At 35.3% G+C, this 21324-nt stretch overlaps 1 protein-coding gene across 1 annotated transcript; it reads right to left on the minus strand.

Annotated features, from left to right (window-relative positions):
* Positions 1-7224: 7224 nt before the first annotated feature.
* LOC141293870 (tubulin-specific chaperone E-like) lies at positions 7225-21309 on the minus strand. The gene is made up of 17 exons (XM_073825939.1): positions 21298-21309; positions 18490-18577; positions 18321-18405; positions 16680-16856; positions 16509-16594; positions 14685-14784; positions 14484-14586; positions 14132-14208; positions 13943-14035; positions 13782-13854; positions 13645-13701; positions 13184-13336; positions 11123-11276; positions 9525-9593; positions 9381-9440; positions 9216-9307; positions 7225-7964 (listed from the first exon to the last, which is right to left on the minus strand). Exons 1-17 carry the CDS (start codon positions 21307-21309, stop codon positions 7866-7868), a joined length of 1578 nt encoding a protein of 525 aa, XP_073682040.1. The 3' UTR covers positions 7225-7865.
* Positions 21310-21324: the final 15 nt, after the last annotated feature.

Consider the following 21324-nt stretch of genomic DNA (forward strand, 5'->3'; position numbering starts at 1 on the left):
ACATCATAGTGTCTCCTTAAACATGAAGAGATCAAACAACTCATTTCACGAGTTCATCCAAATTTCACAAAAAGCTTATGGATGCAATTATAAGTCAGACATTGAAGTGAGTTGCTGTTTTTGTCTCTTTTGTCTCTGATTGAACTGAATCAAATGATTCACGAGCCCCAACCAAAGTCACGAACTGAATCAAATGATTTGCGAACCCCTACTGAAATGATTCGCTAACCCCCACCGAAGTCGCGAACTGAATCAAATGATACGCGAGCCCCAAACGAAGTCGCGAACTGAATCAAATGATTTGTGAGCCCCAACCAAAGTCACGAACTGAATCAAATGATTTGCGAACCCCTACTGAAATGATTCGCTAACCCCCACCGAAGTCGCGAACTGAATCAAATGATTTGTGAGCCCCAAACGAAGTCGCGAACTGAATCAAATGATTTGCGAACCCCTACTGAAATGATTCGCTAACCCCCACCGAAGTCGCGAACTGAATCAAATGATACGCGAGCCCCAAACGAAGTCGCGAACTGAATCAAATGATTTGTGAGCCCCAACCAAAGTCACGAACTGAATCAAATGATTTGCGAACCCCTACTGAAATGATTCGCTAACCCCCACCGAAGTCGCGAACTGAATCAAATGATTTGTGAGCCCCACCGAAGTCGCGAACTGAATCAAATGATTTGTGAGCCCCAAACGAAGTCGCGAACTGAATCAAATGATTTGCGAACCCCTACTGAAATGATTCGCTAACCCCCACCGAAGTCGCGAACTGAATCAAATGATTTGTGAGCCCCAAACGAAGTCGCGAACTGAATCAAATGATTTGCGAACCCCTACTGAAATGATTCGCTAACCCCCACCGAAGTCGCGAACTGAATCAAATGATACGCGAGCCCCAAACGAAGTCGCGAACTGAATCAAATGATTTGTGAGCCCCAACCAAAGTCACAAACTGAATCAAATAATTTGCGAACCCCTACTGAAATGATTCGCTAACCCCCACCGAAGTCGCGAACTGAATCAAATGATTTGTGAGCCCCAAACGAAGTCGCGAACTGAATCAAATGATTTGCGAACCCCTACTGAAATGATTCGCTAACCCCCAAACGAAGTCGCGAACTGAATCAAATGATTTGTGAGCCCCAAACGAAGTCGCGAACTGAATCAAATGATTTGCGAACCCCTACTGAAATGATTCGCTAACCCCCAAACGAAGTCGCGAACTGAATCAAATGATTTGTGAGCCCCAACCAAAGTCACGAACTGAATCAAATGATTCGCGAGCCCCAAACGAAGTCGCGAACTGAATCAAATGATTTGTGAGCCCCAACCAAAGTCACGAACTGAATCAAATGATTTGCGAACCCCTACTGAAATGATTTGCTAACCCCCACTGAAGTCACAAACTGAATCAAATGATTTGCGAGCCCCAAACGAAGTCGCGAACTGAATCATGATTCGCGAACCCCTACTGAAATGATTTGCTAACCCCTACCAAAGTCGGCAACTGAATCAAATGATTCCAATCACCCATCGAAGACGCGAAGTGAATCAAATGATTTGCGAGCCCTAAACAAAGTCGCAAACTGAATCAAAAATGATTTGCGAACGCCCAACAAAATCGCGCACTGAATCATTTGATTCAGTTCGCGACTTTGTTTGTGGCTCGCAAATAATTTCGAATCATGATTCGCGAATCCCAACCAAAGTTTCAAACTGAATCAAATGAATCAAATGATTTGCGAATACCCACCGAAGTCGTGAACTGAATCAAATGATTCGTGAGTCCCAAACAAAGTCACAAACTGAATCAAATAATTTGCGAGCCCCAAACGAAGTCGCGAACTGAATCAAATGATTTGCGAATCTTAACCAAAGCCACAAACTGAATCATGATTCGCGAACCTCTACTGAAATGATTTGCTAACCCCCACCGAAGTCGCGAACTGAATCAAATGATTTGCAAACCCCTACTGAAATGATTCGCTAACCCCCACCAAAGTCGCGAACTGAATCAAATGATTCGCGAGCCCAAAACGAAGTCGCGAACTGAATCAAATGATTTGCGAACCCCTACTGAAAAGATTCGCTAACCCCCACCGAAGTCGCGAACTGAATCAAATGATTCGCGAGCCCAAAGCGAAGTCGCGAACTGAATCAAATGATTTGTGAGCCCCAACCAAAGTCACGAACTGAATCAAATGATTTGCAAACCCCTACTGAAATGATTCACTAACCCTCACCAAAGTCACAAACTGAATCAAATGATTCGTGAGCCCCAAACGAAGTCGCGAACTGAATCATGATTCGCGAACCCCTACTGAAATGATTTGCTAACCCCTACCAAAGTCGGCAACTGAATCAAATGATTCCAATCACCCATCGAAGACGCGAAGTGAATCAAATGATTTGCGAGCCCTAAACAAAGTCGCAAACTGAATCAAAAATGATTTGCGAACGCCCAACAAAATCGCGCACTGAATCATTTGATTCAGTTCGCGACTTTGTTTGTGGCTCGCAAATAATTTCGAATCATGATTCGCGAATCTCAACCAAAGTTTCAAACTGAATCAAATGATTTGCGAACACCCACCGAAGTCGTGAACTGAATCAAATGATTCGTGAGTCCCAAACAAAGTCACAAACTGAATCAAATAATTTGCGAGCCCCAAACGAAGTCGCGAACTGAATCAAATGATTTGCGAATCTTAACCAAAGCCACAAACTGAATCATGATTTGCGAACCCCTACTGAAATGATTTGCTAACCCCCATCGAAGTCGCAAACTGAATCAAATGATTCGCGAGCCCCAAACGAAGTTGCGAACTGAATCATGATTCGCGAACCCCTACTATAATGATTTGCTAACCCCCACTGAAGTCGCGAACTGAATCAAATGAAATGCGAACGTCCACCAAAATCGCGAACTGAATCAAATGATTCGCGATCACCCATCGAAGTCGCAAAGTGATTCAAATGATTTGCGAGGCTTAAATGATGTCGCAAACTGAATCAAATGATTTGCGAACGGCCACCAAAATCGCGAACTGAATCATGATTCGCGAATCCCAACCAAAGTTACAAACTGAATCAAATGAATTAAATGATTTGCGAACCCCTACTGAAATGATTCATTAACCCCCACTGAAGTCACGAACTGAATCAAATGATTTGTGAGCCCCAAACGAAGTCGCGAACTGAATCATGATTCGCGAACCCCTACTGAAAAGATTTGCTAACCCCTACCAAAGTCGGCAACTGAATCAAATGATTCCAATCACCCATCGAAGACGCGAAGTGAATCAAATGATTTGCGAGCCCTAAACAAAGTCGCAAACAATCAAAAATGATTTGCGAACGCCCAACAAAATCGCGCACTGAATCATTTGATTCAGTTCACGACTTTGTTTGTGTCTCGCAAATAATTTCGAATCATGATTCGCGAATCCCAACCAAAGTTTCAAACTGAATCATGATTCGCGAACCCCTACTGAAAAGATTTGCTAACCCCTACCAAAATCGCGAACTGAATCAAATGATTCGCAATCACCCATCGAAGTCGCGAAGTGATTCAAATGATTTGCGAGGCTTAAATGATGTCGCAAACTGAATCAAATGATTTGCGAACACCCACCAAAATCGCGAACTGAATCATGATTCGCGAATCCCAACCAAAGTTACAAACTGAATCAAATGAATTAAATGATTTGCGAACACCCACCGAAGTCGTGAATTGAATCAAATGATTGGCAAGTCCCAAACAAAGTTGCGAACTGAATCAAATGATTCGCGAATCTTAACCGAAGTTGTGAACTGAATCATGATTCGCAAGCCCCTACCGAAGTGGGCAACTGAATCAATTGATTCATGAGTCCCCACCTAAGTCGCAAATTGAATCAAATGATTCACGAATGCCCACCAAAGTCGCAAACTGAATCAAATGATTTGCGAACACCCACCGAAATCGCAAACTGAATCAAATGATTTTTGAGTCCCAAACAAAGTCGCAAACTGAATCAAATGATTTGCGAACACCCACCGAAATTGCGAACTGAATCATGATTCGCGAACCCCTACCAAAGTCGGCAACTGAATCAATTGATTTCATCAGTTCCCACAGAAGTCATGAACTGAATCAAATGATTTGCGATCCAATTGGAGCGCTTCGGAGCTCATTTTACAATGCTATGGTTGTAAAAAAAAACATGATTTTGAGTTATTGTAATAAATGTTTGAGAAATGATTGTTGTATCTTATTGTACTCTATTTAGAGTGACAGTCAATTAAAAAAACAAAACAAATGGGGAAAGCACAAATCAGCAGAACATCATAAAGTTAAAGAGGGTAAACCATACCATTCATCTGAACTGTGTGTTTGAAGCATTTCAGCTACCTTACATGCCTCAAGCCCCATTCACACTACACGCGACATGCAGCGACTAAGCGACGCGATCCCATTCATTTCAATGGAGAGCCGGCGATTTCCGGCGACGAGAGCGACAGCGGCCGTCAGCGACCGTTGGCGACCGGATGTGGGCGTGTCCAGCGACGCGACAAAGTTCAGAATCTCTAAACTTTATGCAAATGAAGAGCGACTTTCGGGAGCGACAGCCAATAGGAAAGAAGACGACAGTGCTCGTGATCATTCTCCTTTCAGCTCCAGCAGTGATTGTCCTGTTTTATATGACATGTCCATGCCCACATACAAAAATAATGTCAACTGCATTAAAATGAATTGTAACCTGCTTGTCTTTGTTTCTAAAGTTGCTTTGGATAAAAACATCTGTTAAATGACGTTACTAAGCAACCAGTAATGAGAACGCCCACTAGCGACCTCATCGCCAGCCTCTGGCGACATGCAGCGACAGAAGTCGCGTCTAGTGTGAACGGGGCTTTACATGTTAACTTCTCAGGGAATATTATCACAGATGTGGCCGAACAGTGGTTTAAATACAATAGTTTGAACAAAATTATTGCTAGGGACAATTTAATAGTGTCTGGATATTGCTAGTGGACACGAGCGTCTCTACTAATGATCTGTGTTTCCTGCTGTAGATTTTCAGATACTCAGCAGATGTTCTTCATGCAGAGCTCTAATAAGGGCTTGTCCCACACACTCGGGACTATATGAGTCTACAAAAGCATTTGGAAACGATTCATCTGGTGCAATAATAAATCAAGCATGTAAAAGGCTGATGTTTTAAGTGTTTAAAGCCACACTATGTAACTTTTCTCCCTCAAGCGGTTGAAGCGTACAACCACAAGTAGTCCCTAACTCGCGGAGGACGATTGTTTTGGTCGTTCCGTGAGTTGTGCTTCGGCTCCGCGACGCTGTGCGGATGAATCTGATGATTAGAGGAGCAGCGCTGACCTTCATACAAATGATTGCTTTATTAGCGCCATGTTCATTAACGACATCAAAGAGAAAGAAAGAAAGACGGATATATGAAAAAAATGTCTTATAAGCAGGTAAGAGTTTATAGGATGCTGTTCTACTGACTTGCTTTTAAAAACGTTACAAAAGTTGACTGAATCGAACAAAACTCGAATATTTAGCTAATTGTTGCTGCTCTAAATGAAATTATTGACGTATTTTGGGCTGTACTAAGCGTAAAAGACATTTGCAGTGCTATAGACTGCTAAAAGTTATAACAAATAAAGGAGAATAGTGCAAAAACTGTTTGTGGAACAAAAGGTGTTTCCAGAAATCCAAGATTTCCAGAATATTGACAGCGTTCCTGTTTGTTTTTAGCATTTCCGGTCAGCTAACGTTAGGTGAATTATTATTATTATTATTTTTTTTTTTTATTTAATACTGCTCGTACATAACTTTTACCATCTATTAACTTCAGTTTGTCAAAATATTGTGCTGTTTTCTGCTTACTAAGTCATTCTCTGTATGATTTAGCCGCTTCCACATGTTTCGTAAGTGCAAAACATCTATAATTTGACAAAAAATAAACCACAGTAGGTGTTTTAAAGGTTGGCATCCTTACCAACATAAATATTTTTTGTGAACCCAGTTATTGCAATGCAAATGTGATTATGTAAAACTTTATGCTGATTCGTGTTTTGTTACATAAACTGTCGCTTTACAACGGAAGCCTGTTTTTGCCACGGAATCTTACAATTTGGACCTTTTCTTGCAATTCTGAGAACAAAGTCATAATCTGGAGATGTAAATTCACAATTCAGAGAAAAAAGTCAGGTATGTGAGTTTATAACTAGCAATTCTGAGAAGAAAAGTTTAAATTCTGAGATTTATAGATTTGCAATTACAAGAAAGAACTGTGAGTTTAAAAAAATATTACGTGGAGGAAACAGAATTACAGAGTTTTCTTTGGAAAAAGAGGAGTATGCTACAAGTATAGGCTTACAAGTAATAGTGATTTAGTGTGAGGTGAAAAAATTAAAAAAAATGTTTGAAAGTCTCAATTTCGACTTGTAAAGTCATAATTTTTCTCATAATCGTGACTCTATAAGTCATAAATTTGACTTTATCTCTTAATTAGGACTTGGGTATATCATAATTTAGACTTTTTTTCTTGTAATTATGACTTGAGTACGTCATAATTTCAACATAATAGTGATTTTGTGAGAGACAAAAATGTAATAATTTATTAGAAAGTCAATTTCAACTTGTAAAGTCATAGTTTTGACTTTTTTATTTCATAATTTGGACTTTTTGTCACATAATTATGACTTGAGTAAGTCATAATTTCAAAACAATAGTGATTTTAGTGAGGCAAAAATTAAATGTTTTTTTTTTTTGAAAGTCTCAATTTCAACTTGTAAATTCATAGTTTCGACTTTTTATTTCATAATTTTGACTTTTTAATCACATAATTATGACTTCAGTAAGTCATAATTTCGAAACAATAGTGATTTAGTGTGAGGTAAGAATAATATATATTTTTTGAAAGTCTCAATTTCGACTTGTAAAGTCATAGTTTCGACTCATTTCATAATTTCGACTTTTCAAAGTCAAAATTGAGTATTTTTTCTTATTTCTGTAAGTCATAATTTGCACTTTTTATCTCATAATTAGGACTTTTAAAGCCATATTTTCCACATTTTGTCTTGTTATAATGACTTATGTCATAATTATGACTTTTAAAGCAATAATAAACTACTTTTTATCTTGTTATAATGACTTTATTATATCATTGTTTAGTGTGAGGCAAAAACAGCTTGAAAGATGGTTTTATGGTTTATTCGGTTATTACATAAGATTTGTTCATTTTAAACATTAAAGTTAATGTACCTTTAATAAAAATGATTAAATCAAACATGCATTAAACCTGTTACTGTATTTAGTATTTAATACAATTTCATTAATTATGCCAGGAAAATTCTGGTCATGTTACCCCAAATCAAAAAAGAAAAAGAAAACTTTAAAAAAAATGTTTACAAAATCATTATAATTTAAACATCACATGAAAGATCGGTTTTGCCGTATGCTGTGCTGAATTCTTGTACTTTTATTTTAGTTTGATGTGGAAAACATTGATATTACTGTGAAATGTGAGCTGGACATTTCTTTGTGAGATTGATGTGATCTTTCTGGAACATTTGCTCCAGGCCCCGCAGTGAAATGAAGCGCCATCTGGTGGTGAGAGACTCATGATTCACACAGGCATGGAAGAATCCAAACCACATACAAGTTTAAGCTTTATAAAGCGAGTTTGGCAATGCTTTGTTTTCTGGAGGAATAATGTTGTGCTATAATCATGAACACAGATGTGAGATGATTTCTGTGGAGCGTTTCAGTGGTCAGTGCAGAAGCTGATGGACTCTGTCTGATCAGAGTGATGGTCAGTCTGTAAGGCTCAAATGTCCCACAATTCCCTGTGGTTTCATCCGGACCAGCGCACTAGAATTCTGTCGCCGTCCTCCACAGAGTAAAACTCCAGCGGCTTCAGATCGTTGTCGATCTCAATCTCTCTACCAGCCATCTATAGGATCAATCAATCAATGAATGAATGAATGAATGATTATTTTGCCTCCAGAAATTTGGAGTAGGCAGTATGCATGCCTTTCATTTCAAACAGAGTCTACAAAAAATTATATATTATATAAAAATAACAATGGAATATTAATAACAGTATATATTATAGTATTTATAAATATTTTGACTATTTTCGTAATTTTGACTTTATTCTTGTAATATTTCTCGTAATATTTCGACTTTATTCTTGTTATATTTTGACTATTCTCGTAAAGTCTAAATACTGCAAGAATAAAGTTGAAATATTATGGGAAATATTACAAGAATAAAGTTGATATTTCGAAAATAGTCAAAATATTATGAGAATAAAGTCGAAATATTACAAGAATAAAATTGAAATTCCGAGAATAAAGTTAAAATATTACGAGAATAAAATCGTAATATTATGAAAATAAAATTTAAATATTATGAGTAAAATTGAAATATTACAAGAATAAAGTCGAAATATTACAAGAAATATTACAAGAATAAAGTTGAAATTCAGAGAATAAAGTCAAAATATTACCAGAATAAAATCGCAATATTACGGAAATATTATGAGAATAAAATTTTTATATTACGAGAATGAAGTTGAAATATTACGAGAAATATTACAAGAATGAAGTCAAAATATTACAAGAATTAAGTCAAAATATTATGAGAATTAAGTCGAAATATTACAAGAATAAAGTCAAAATATTAAGGAAATATTACGAGAATAAAATTGAAATATTACGAGAATGAAGTTGAAATATTACAATAAAGTCAAAATATTATGAGAATAAAGTTGAAATATTACGAAAATAAAGTCGAAATTCCGAGAATAAAGTTAAAATATTACGAAAATAAAATCGAAATATAATGGGAATAAAATTGAAATATTACAAGAATGAAGTCAAAATATAACGAGAATAAAATCATAATATCACGAGAATAAAATCGAAATATTATTGAAATAAAATTAAAATATTACAAGAATGAAGTCAAAATATTACGAGAATAAAGTTTAAATATTATGAGAATAAAATCGAAATATTACAAAAATTAAGTCGAAATATTACTAAAATAAAGACAAAATATCACAAAAATAGTAAAAATTACGAGAATAAAGTCGAAATTACGAAATGTATATAGACATAAACAAACAAAATGACAAAATGACTAAAACTAACTAAAATTAACAATCAAAACTAACTGTGTAATTGTCAGCATGGTTTACCTTTGAGCAGGTGTAGGTGAGCTTTAACTCTGTTCCTGGTAATTTAAGCAGCCGGTGTAAAAGCCCCTTCACCTTCTGAACGATCATCGAGCCTGAAAACAGCAGAAAAACACCTCAAATATCCGTCACGTTTGTCGCGTCGGTGTTTCTAGTGCACGTTTTTACCTGGCAGCTTCTTTTCTATGGGATTCCTCTCCGAATCCTCTGGACAAACAAACGTTACCGCTGAAATGAAAGAATAAAATGCTGAGAGACATTCATATGGATGGTATTACTGGTCTGTGTTGATGTGATGATAGAAGATCATACTTAGTAATTGATTTTTTAGAGCAAATGGTTTCTGTTCTCTCAGCTCGCTCTCTTCTGGAGCGCCGTACTCTGAACAAACAAACAAACAAACAATGAATCATCAGAGTGTTTTAACCAGATACAACAGCCAATGAGATATCATTAAGAGATAATCATGTGACCCTTGACCACAAAACTAGTCCTAACTAGCGTAGGTTTATTTGTTGAGTCAACTTAAAATAAATTGTATTATTAACAAATAAGTGTTGTCAACTTTAGATATTTGAGTTGACTAAACTAAAAATTTGGTTGGTTAAACTTAAAAGCTGGGTTTACAATTTTAAGTTGAATCAACTCAAATATATCACTTAGTACAACACTGCAAAAAATGATTTCTTCCTTAGTATTTTTGTATAAATATCTACAAATTCTTGCATCAAAATGCATTTACCTGAGGTAAGATATTATGTCTAGTTTTCTGAATATATATTATCTACGTTTAGTTAGTTTTTCCTTAAAACAAGAAAAATATCTACCAATAGGGCAAGAAAATAATCTTGTTTAGCATTTGAATTAAGATTATTTTTCTTTCCAGATATTTTAGCTTGCTTTAGGCAAAAACTAACTATTTTTTTTTTTTTTTTCCAGAAAACAGGACAAAGTATCTAAAGTAATTTTATTTGTCAGGTAAATGCATCCTGATTCAAGAATTTTTAGATAAATTTAGATTTTTTTTGCAGTGAATTTATCATTTCAAGTTGACTGAACTTAATTTTAATGCAAACAAATTAAGGGTAACAAATTATTTTTTAGTTGACACAGCAAATATTTTTTTTTACAGTGTACATTGTATGGGTCAACATATTACATTTTTCTTTTATGCCAGTGGGGCAAGAAAAATAATCTTGTTTAGCCTTTAAATTAAGATTATTTTTCTTACCCCACTGGCAGATATTTTTGTTTGCTTTAAGCAAAAACTAACAAAATGTAGATTTAGAAAACAGGACAAAATATCTTAACTCATTGTACTTGTCAGGTAAATGCATCCTGATTCAATCATTTTTAGATAAAAAAAACTAAGACTTTAAGAATTTAACATTTCAAGTTGACCGAACTTAAAATTTTAAGGCAAACAAATTAAGGGTAACAAATCATTTTAAGCTGACTCAACAAATTATTTACAGTGTACATTGTATGGGTCAACATTATCAATTTTTATTTTATGACAAAAATCATCAGGATATTAAGTAAAGATCATGTTTCATTAAGATATTTGGTAAATGTCCTACTGTAAATGTATAAATCTTACTTTCTGATTAGTAATATGCATTGCTAAGAACTTCATTTGGACAACTTTAAAGGCGATTTTCTCAATATTTACATTTTTTGCACCCTCAGATTCCAGATTTTCAAATAGTTGTATCTCAGCCAAATATTGTCCTTTACTAACAAAACCTAACATCAATTGGAAAGCTATTTATTCAGCTTTTAGATGATGTATAAATCTCATTTTCAAAAAAATGTACCCTTATGACTGGTTTTGTGGTTCACGGTCACATATCTGATGCTTAATAAGCAAATAAGCAGAACCAATGAGATTTTTCTGTGGGTGGACTCACTCTGGATGAGCGTGAGGTATCGTGGGTGGTCGCTTATGAACTCTGTGTTCGGGTGGTTCTTCTCCGGGTCATATTGACCTCCAGCCTTCAGCCACGCCAATCCGAACATTTTACAGTAATCCAGCTCCGCTCCCCTCCTCTCATCCGGCAAGATCTGACAAAAACACCACATAAAGTTTTATCCAGTCAAAGATATTTTAATGTATCTGTACAAATTTCCACCTTCAGATGGTGCTTCATGTGTCTTTTTGCTGTCAAATCTGGACTGATTTTTCTTAAGCAAATGTAAGAATGACTTTATTAATATTTCCAGATGAACACTTACTGGACTGAATCAGCTTGGCTTTACTTGATTCTCCATGAATCATTGTTTAATCTCAAATCTGATCATCAGATTAGTCCAAAACATCTCACTTCTTTTGAGGAACGTTTATTTGTTCATCTCCCAATCATCATTGCATTGCATTATATGTTTGGATCACTTACTAAAACATATTATTGGAGATATTTCCCATATCAGCATCTGCACCAAATTGCATATTTTTGCTCAGTTTGAGTCTCTGGATAAAATGGAGCTGTTTTTTCCTCTATATTCTCAGACTATATGAACCAGAAAAGCCTGGTGGCTTAATTATGATACTCAACATAAAACACGTTTGCAAACTTTTAAAGATTTTGTCTGAAGGTTTTTGTACAATGGCGTTTTAGTGCCACTTTAATAAAAAAAATCTAAGATTACGAGAATAAAGTTTAAATATTTTGAGAATAAAGTCAAAATACTACGAAAATAAAGTCTAAATATTTTAAGAATAAAGTCGAAATTACGAGAATAACGTCGAAATATTATAAGAATAAAGTCTAAATGTTTTAAAAATAAAGCTGAAAATTACGAGAATAAAATTCAAATATTTTGAAAATAAAGTTGACATAATGAGGAAGTCAAAATACTACAAGAATAAAGTCGAAATTACGAGAATAAAGGGGAAATTACGAAAATAAAGTTGAAATATTTTGAAAATAAAGTCGACATAACGACAAAGTCAAAGTACTATGAAAATAAAGTCGAAATATTGTAAGAATAAAGTCGAAATTATGAGAATAAAGTCGAAATATTACAAGAATAATGCCAAAATATTATGAGAATAATGTCTAAATATTTCGAGAATAAAGTCTAAATTCTCAGACTATATGAAACAGAAAAGCCTGGTCGGTCAATTATGATATTCAACATAAAACACGTAAATATTAAAATAATCAAATTGAAATTACGAGAATAAAGTCAAAATATTATAAAAATAAAGTCTAAATATTTCAAGAATGAAGTAGAATTTACGAGAATAAAGTCGAAATATTTTGAGAATAAAGTCGAAATAACGAGAACATCAAAACACTACGAAAAATAAAGTCTAAATATTTTAAGAATAAAGTCGAAATCACGAGAATAACGTCAAATACTATGAGAATAAAGTCAATGTTTTGAGAATAAAGTCGAAATGTTTCAAGAATGAAGCTGAAAATTACGAGAATAAAGTTCAAATATTTTGAAAATAAAGTTGACATAACGAGAAGGTCGAAATTCTAAGAAAGTCGAAATGTTTTAATAAAGTTGAAATATTTTGAAAATAAAGTCAAAATAACAAGAAAGTCAAAATACTACAAAAATAAAGTCTAAATATTACAAGAATAACGTCAAAATATTATTAGAATAAAGTCTAAATGCTTTGAGAATAAAGCTGAAAATTACGAGAATAAAATTGGAATTACGAGAATAAAGTCGAAATATTTTGAGAATACAGTCGACATAATGAGAAAGTCAAAATACTAAGAAAATAAAGTTGAAATATTTTAAGAATAAATTGGAAATTTACGAGAATAACGTTGAAATATTATGAGAATGAAGTCTAAAAATTATGAGAATAAAGTCTAAATGTTTCGAGAAAAAAGCTGAAAATTATGAGAATAAAGTTGAAATTATGAGAATAAAGTCAAAATATTTTGAGAAAACAGCCGCAATGTTTCGAGAATAAAGTCTAAATATTTCGACAATAAAGACAAAATAACCTGTCTCATGTCGAGTAGCTCCAGTCGGCTCAGTCGTGCGATGATGATCTGTCGTGCCGTTTCCAGGTTCTTCTCTTTCTGCTGGAGCGGGTTCCTCCTACAGGACAGATGAAGCAGAGACGGCAGCTTCTCCAGTTCGTTCACCACACGCCACTGCGCACACACACACACACACACACACACACACACACACACAGATATCAGTTTATTATCATCAACTAAAACCATTACAAATCATGTTCATTACTCAACAAAACTAAACATTAAATAAATCAGCTTAAACTTATTTTTTGTTTGTTGCCAAAGCAGCATTTCTTATTCTTGTTTAGTAGTTTAAGTACTTAAGTAACTTAAAAAAAATAATAATAATAAAAATAATTTAAAAAAATGACAAAAAACTAAAATGTTAATTAATTAAAAAAAAAATTAGTATTTTAATTGTACTAAAATAACTGATTTACCTCTGAAATGTTGTTGTTGTCTAGTAACAGTGTCTTCAATGCAGGAAACGAAGTCGTCTGGTTGCCTTCACAGCATGAAAACATTATTTGTTTTGCTTTTATGCATGTACACACATTATAAATGTAAATATGGACACTTTGGTACCTGGTGAAGCATCACTGAACTGAATGACAGATAAACCAGTGCTGGACAGATTCAACTTCTCCAACCTGAGGATTCAAGCATTATTTCACAGTTATGATGTTATTACACAAGATGATTTGCATCTTCATTGGCATTAATTGTTTTAATTCTTACCAGGGTAAATGTGAGATTTCCAGCACTGTCTCCTGGTTTATCTGGTTATTGGATAAATCTAGAACTTTTAAAGCCTGTAGCACATTTTCTGGTCTGGAAAAAAAAAAGAAAAAAAAAAAAGCGTCATTTGGTTTTTGTGATATTAGGAATATTTTTGCTCTTTGATGTGAACGTGTTTCAGTGTCGTACCGCAGTAATTCTGTGATGTCGTTGTCCGCAAGATAAAGTTCCTCTAACTGCTGCCACATGGGGGCATAATGGAGAACCTGACAAACACAGACAAGATATTACAATTAAAAATTAATTGATTAAATATTACATTATTATTTAAATATTTCAAAACATCACTGTGTTTATTATATTTCTGATGAAATAAATGCATCCTTGATGGGCAGAAGAGACGATTTCTATTTTAATGTTTTCAAAACATCTCCAAAACTTTTGACCAGTAGTGTATGTCTAAGTATATGTACTATTAAATGTATTTCAGTACACCAGAAAATGAGAACAAACCAAAACAGCATATAAACATATATCTCACCTGAGTCCAGGTGAGTGCACAGCTGTTGAGTGACAGCACCCTCAAACGGGAGAAGGCGGGGCTTAAATGGCTTGGATCACTGGAGATACTCAATCTGTTGTGACTACACAGAGATTTGGAAACTCAAACCAGAGATTTAACCATAAGTGAGAATAAAATGATGGAAAATCTACAGTATAAGGAAACTATAGGTGGCCTCACCTGAGCTGCAGCACCTGCAGAGACTCCAGCTGCTCGGTAATCGCTGCCAGCACCTCCCAGGAGCTCAGCAGGTTTCCAGAAAGATCCAGAGACTCAGCCACTGAGAGATACAGTTAAAGAAGCTTCACATACTCTTGTTCCTGTCTGAGAACATGAATGATGTAGTCGGAATACCGCGAGAATAAAGTCGGAATACTGTGAGATAAAGTGGAAACACTACAAGAATAGAGTCGAAATACCACGAGAATCAAGTCGGAATACTACAAGAATAAGGTCGGAATACTGCGAGAATAAGGTCTGAAAACTGCGTGAATGAAGTCGGAATACTGGGAGAATAAGGTCGGAATACTGGGAGAATAAGGTCGGAATACTGCGAGAATGAAGTCGGAATACTGCGAGAATGAGGTCGGAATACTGGGAGAATGAAGTCGGAATACTGGGAGAATGAGGTCGGAATACTGCGAGAATGAGGTCGGAATACTGCGAGAATGAGGTCGGAATACTGCGAGAATGAAGTCGGAATACTGCGAGAATGAAGTCGGAATACTGCGAGAATAAGGTCGGAATACTGCGAGAATAAGGTCGGAATACTGGGAGAATGAAGTCGGAATACTGGGAGAATGAAGTCGGAATACTGGGAGAATAAGGTCTGAATACTGGGAGAATGAAGTCGGAATACTGGGAGAATAAGGTCGGAATACTGGGAGAATAAGGTCGGAATACTGCGAGAATGAAGTCGGAATACTGGGAGAATAAGGTCGGAATACTGGGAGAATAAGGTCGGAATACTGGGAGAATGAAGTCGGAATACTGGGAGAATAAGGTCGGAATACTGGGAGAATAAGGTCGGAATACTGGGAGAATGAAGTCGGAATACTGGGAGAATGAAGTCGGAATACTGCGAGAATGAGGTCGGAATACTGGGAGAATGAAGTCGGAATACTGGGAGAATGAGGTCGGAATACTGCGAGAATGAGGTCGGAATACTGCGAGAATGAGGTCGGAATACTGCGAGAATGAAGTCGGAATACTGCGAGAATAAGGTCGGAATACTGCGAGAATAAGGTCGGAATACTGGGAGAATGAAGTCGGAATACTGGGAGAATGAAGTCAGAATACTGCGAGAATAAGGTCTGAATACTGGGAGAATGAAGTCGGAATACTGGGAGAATAAGGTCGGAATACTGGGAGAATAAGGTCGGAATACTGCGAGAATGAAGTCGGAATACTGGGAGAATAAGGTCGGAATACTGGGAGAATAAGGTCGGAATACTGGGAGAATGAAGTTGGAATACTGCGAGAATAAGGTCGGAATACTGGGAGAATAAGGTCGGAATACTGGGAGAATAAGGTCGGAATACTGGGAGAATAAGGTCGGAATACTGGGAGAATGAAGTTGGAATACTGCGAGAATAAGGTCGGAATACTGGGAGAATAAGGTCGGAATACTGGGAGAATAAGGTCGGAATACTGGGAGAATAAGGTCGGAATACTGGGAGAATAAGGTCGGAATACTGGGAGAATGAAGTTGGAATACTGCGAGAATAAGGTCGGAATACTGGGAGAATGAAGTCGGAATACTGGGATAATAGTCAAAATATTTTGAGAATAAAGTGCAAATACTACAAGAATAAAGTCGGAATACTGCGAGAATAGAGTCGAAACACTATGAGCATCAAGTTTTGAATATTTATTTGAATACTGTTGTGTCCGAGCAGCTGCATCATCTTAGAGGAAAAGTCAGTTTTACTCCGTTAAAGAAGCTTCACATATTCTTGTTCCTGTCTGAGAACATGAATGATGTACAGTACTTTTGAAGGATACAAGGTGTGGTGTTTCTGATCTCATTCTCTAAACCCGGACCAGAGACCTCACATCTCCTCAGACCGACTTCTGTCAAGGTCTCCAGCCTTTGAGAACACAAAAAGCATACATTTTGCATTTTGAAAAACATGTCAAACACAACAGATCAGCAAGCGTTCAGTAAAAGTTCACCTCTGTTTCTGTTTGAAGTCCTCAAAGCCGACCATCATCACGGTTTTGCTGGAGATCTTAATCTCTTCTTTTATAACCTCCTGTAGTTCCACCTGATAGCGCTGCTGCAGAGCCGTCACGTAATCCACACCAAAACTAGCCTTTTTGGGCCGGACGAACGAGCCACCCGTCGGGTGTCTGATGAAGGACAAAAACAAGCTTTGTTAAAGGAGTATCTGTATATGTTTGTTCTGGAAGTGAACTAATGTACTCATCTTGTAATCCACGATGTTCATGCCTTTCTTTCTTCAGTCGTAAAGAAATTGTTTTTTGAGGAAAACATTTCAGGATTGTTCTCCATATAGTGGACTTCTATTGTGCCCAGAGTTTGAACTTCCAAAATGTAGTTTAAATGCAGCTTCAAAGGACTCTAAATGATCCCTTCTTCCTCAGCTGGGATCGTTTAGAGTCCTTTGAAGCTGCATTTAAACAGCATTTTGGAAGTTCAAACTCTGGGCACAATAGAAGTCCACTATATGGAGAGAAATCCTAAAATATTTTCCTCAAAAAACAATTTCCTTACGACTGAAGAAAGACATGAACATCTTGGATGACAAGGAGCTGAGTACATTATCTGTAAATTTTTGTTCTGGAAGCGAACTTCTCCTTTAATGTTTACATTAGGGATGCGCAAAAATGAAAATTCTTGGCCGAAGCAGAACAAAATGAAACACTGGGCCGAAGGCCGATTACGGAACACTGTTTTCATATTTTCCCCCATGTATTTTGCCATTTTATTTTAAATTAAATAGCCAATATTTGCTTTTTACAGTTTTGTCTTGCTTTTCAAAGAAAAAAATCAATTACAAAACAACATTTTAAAAATATTTACTTAACACTGAACATTTTTAACATTCTAGTAGACATTATAGCTAGTAAATAAGTTAGTAAAATGATATTCTTTGGCCATTTTTAAGACCCCCTTCTTGAATCAGGCATGTGTTTTTAATGTACAAATAAATGCAGCCTTGCTGAGCAAAGGAGAACGTTAGAATAAATGTATTAATAGAGCTGTTGTAATAATCATCATCATTACTTTTGTCTTACTATTTTTTTTTTTTTTTTTTTTTTTTTGCAGAACAACAGTAAAATGACAATACTAACATTTATGAATGTTGACTTTTATTTTGACGTAAACCCACAAGAAGACCTCAGTCCTACTTTTTCCTGACAGCAGATTTGTGAATGATTGTCATCTTTGGACTTTGAACCCTGGCTAAGGAGCTGCTGTCAGAATAAACACAATTGGTGTCTGGTGTATTAGACAACAGAACGTTCTGGAGTTTATTGACTAATGGATGATTTCAGTCATCATACAATAACCTTTCTCTTCTCATGGAAGACATGCGATGTGACACTAAACAGTCTCTCGCTGTCGCAGCTTGGAATGATTTTTGCATCTTTCTCTGACAGTTTTAAATGCTTCCACACTGACCACATGTTTGCTGCATTAGTGCGCCTCTATTTGATCACGTCACGTCATTGTTCAGTATAATTTATTCTGCCTTTTCGCTTATTCAAATAATCTCGGTTGCCAAACATTCAGTGCATCCCTAGTTTACAACATTGACTGTAATGATTTAGTCACTGATTGATGAGCACCTGCAGGTGAAGTATCGCACTCCTTCGTGACTTCCGTCGTGTTTTCCTCTGTCTGGATTGTCCCACTCCACTCCCAACCACAAACCTGTGGGAACAGAAGACCGATGAACATCTGACTGATGATGAAGAGAACTCAAGCTCATATAAAGCTGAATGAACAGAGACAGACCTGCGGTGGGAGGAACCGGACCCACATAACGGACTGTTCCTCTCTCTCCTTCACAGCTCACTCGTCTGCCCACAGCATCTTCTGACACCTCTGGAGTCTTCATCAGACGATGATGATGATGATGATGATGATCTATATCAATCACTGAGTGAACATCAGATCAAAGTATTGAAAATCATTTTTTTGAAGCAGAAATGCAACATACACTGCCGTTCAAAAGTTTGGGGTCAGTAAGATTTTAATGTTTTTTTTTTTCTTTAAGATTTTAAAGTCTCTTCTGCTCATCAAGGCTGTGTTTATTTGATCAAAAATACAGAAAAATCTGTAATATTGTGAAATATTATTGCAGTTTAAAATATCTGTTTTCTATGTGAATGTCTGTTAAATTGTAATTTATTCCTGTGATGCAAAGCTGAATTTTCAGAATCATACTCCAGTCTTTAGCATCACATGATCCTTCAGAGATCATCCTAATATACTGATTTATTATTAGTGTTAAAAGCAATTGTGCTGCCTTTTCTTGTAACATCTAATACTTTTTTCAGGATTCTTTAATAAATATAAAGTTATAAAGAACAGCATTTATTTAAAAAAAATATTTTGTAACAATATAAACTGCCATTTATAAGTTTAGGGTCAGTAATTTTTTTATAGAAATTAATACTTTTATTCACTAAGGATGTTAAATTGTTAAAAAGAAATAGAAAAGACTTTTTTTTTTTATTTTTTTTTTTTTAGAAATTGTTTTTATTTTAAATGAATGCCGTTCTTTTTAACTTTTTGTTTATCAAAGAATCCTGAAAAAAGAATTGCAGGTTTCAAAAAAACTTTAACCAGCACAACTGTTTCCAACATTGATAATAAAAGTAATAAATCAGAATATTAGAATGATTTCTGAAAGATCACTGAAGACTGTAGAAATGATGCTGATCAAAATAGCTTTGCATCACAGGAATACATTTCTAAGATTTTAAAATATACACTACCAGTCAAAAGCTTTTGAACAGTAAGATTCTTAATGTTTTTTTTAGAGAAGTGTCTTCTGCTCACCAAGCCTGCATTTGTTTGATCCAGAGTACAGCAAAAATTCTGAAATATTTTTACTATTTAAAATAACTGCTTTCTATTTGAATATATTTTAAAATGTAATTTATTTCTTTGATCAAAGCTGAATTTTCAGCATCATTACTGCAGTCTTCAGTGTCACATGATCCTTCAGAAATTATTCTAGTATGCTGATTTGCTGCTCAAAAACATTTATTATGTTAAAAACAGCTGAATAGAAATCTTTTGTAACATTATAATGTTTTTATCATCACTTTTGATCAATTTAAAGCATCCTTGCTAAATAAAAACTTAATTTCTTTATTTAGAATTAATATTAATTTATTTCTTTATACTGACTCCAAGATTTTAAATGGTATAGTGCATAATGTTACAAAAGCCTTTTATTTCAGATAAATGCTGATCTTTCTATTCACCAAAAAATCCTGAAAAAATGTACTTAACTGTTTTCAACGTTGATAATAATCAGAAATGTTTCTTGAGCAGCAAATCAGCATATTAGAATGATTTCTGAAGGATCATGTGACACTGAAGACTGCAGTAATGATGCTGAAAATTCAGCTTTGATCACAGAAATAAATTACATTTTAACAGATATTCACATATAAAACAGTTATTTTAAATAGTACAAATTATTTCGCAATATTACTGATTTTGCTATAGTTCTAGACTAAAATGTAAGTCTGAGTTTTTTTCAACTGAAAGAAAATTGCACTGTTTGATCCTAAAATATACCAGTGCCTTTGTTTTGTCTTAAGATTGCACATCAGTGATGTTTTTTTGCAAGCATGTTTATAAAAATTACTTAATCACAAAATGGAAATGTGTTTTTCTGTTACCTATCTTGCATAATCAAAAACAATAAACACATTGTTAAAAAAAAAAAAAAAAAAAAAAAAAACTTAATTGTCCTAATTGAACTATGGCCTAATCCTGGTTTAGCCTAAACCCTGTCTGTGAAACCGGGCCTTGAGCAAATAAATGCAGGCTTGATGAGCAGAAGAGACTTTTTAAAAAACATATATAGAAGAAGAGCGTAATATGAAAACTAAGTCATATCTTTAAATAAACTCATAAAACGTCAAAAAAAGCTAGCGGTTTTGTTATTGTCAATACGTCTGAGGGAGAAAATACGATAAACGCTGGCAGAAACACAGGAGACTTTGTCATTTTCGAATGATAAATTATTAAATACGGCAAATAATAAACTGTCAACAAGAGTCAATAACGTTTTCATAACACTAGTTTCACTTTAAACATCCGAAAGAGAGACATGCGTGACGGATGCGATAACAAATTAGTGTTTTTATATATATTAAAGTATAAGTATAAATAAGAAGAATGATGATTAAACACTGAATAACGTAAATAATAACAGAATAAAATGTCCCTGCATCATTCTTACCTGCAGAACCGGCAACAGGAAGTGGCGTCACGAGGTCCCGCTCCGATGAGAAACAATTTAACAAACCGCAACCTCAGCAGCTCTAAAGTTAAAGTTATTACACGTGTTTGGGTCAAACAGATGTTAAAATAATATACATGCTATTTTCTATTTAAACCTGTGTTTATGGACGTGTATTTATGAATGAGAGTCATTCCGCGTCAGGAACTGATCATCAGTGTTCGTGTTTCCAGGAGGCGGGAAAACTGCGCGCACACGCGTGTGTGAGAGAAACAAACGTGTTTGTGTGCGAAACTTCAACAACGTCAATATTTAGGACCTAGTGACTACATTTCTGCAACATCTGACATATTTTTAGGATTATA

The sequence above is a fragment of the Garra rufa genome, chromosome 20 (assembly GCF_049309525.1).
Source record: "Garra rufa chromosome 20, GarRuf1.0, whole genome shotgun sequence".
Classification (NCBI taxonomy): Eukaryota; Metazoa; Chordata; class Actinopteri; order Cypriniformes; family Cyprinidae; genus Garra; species Garra rufa.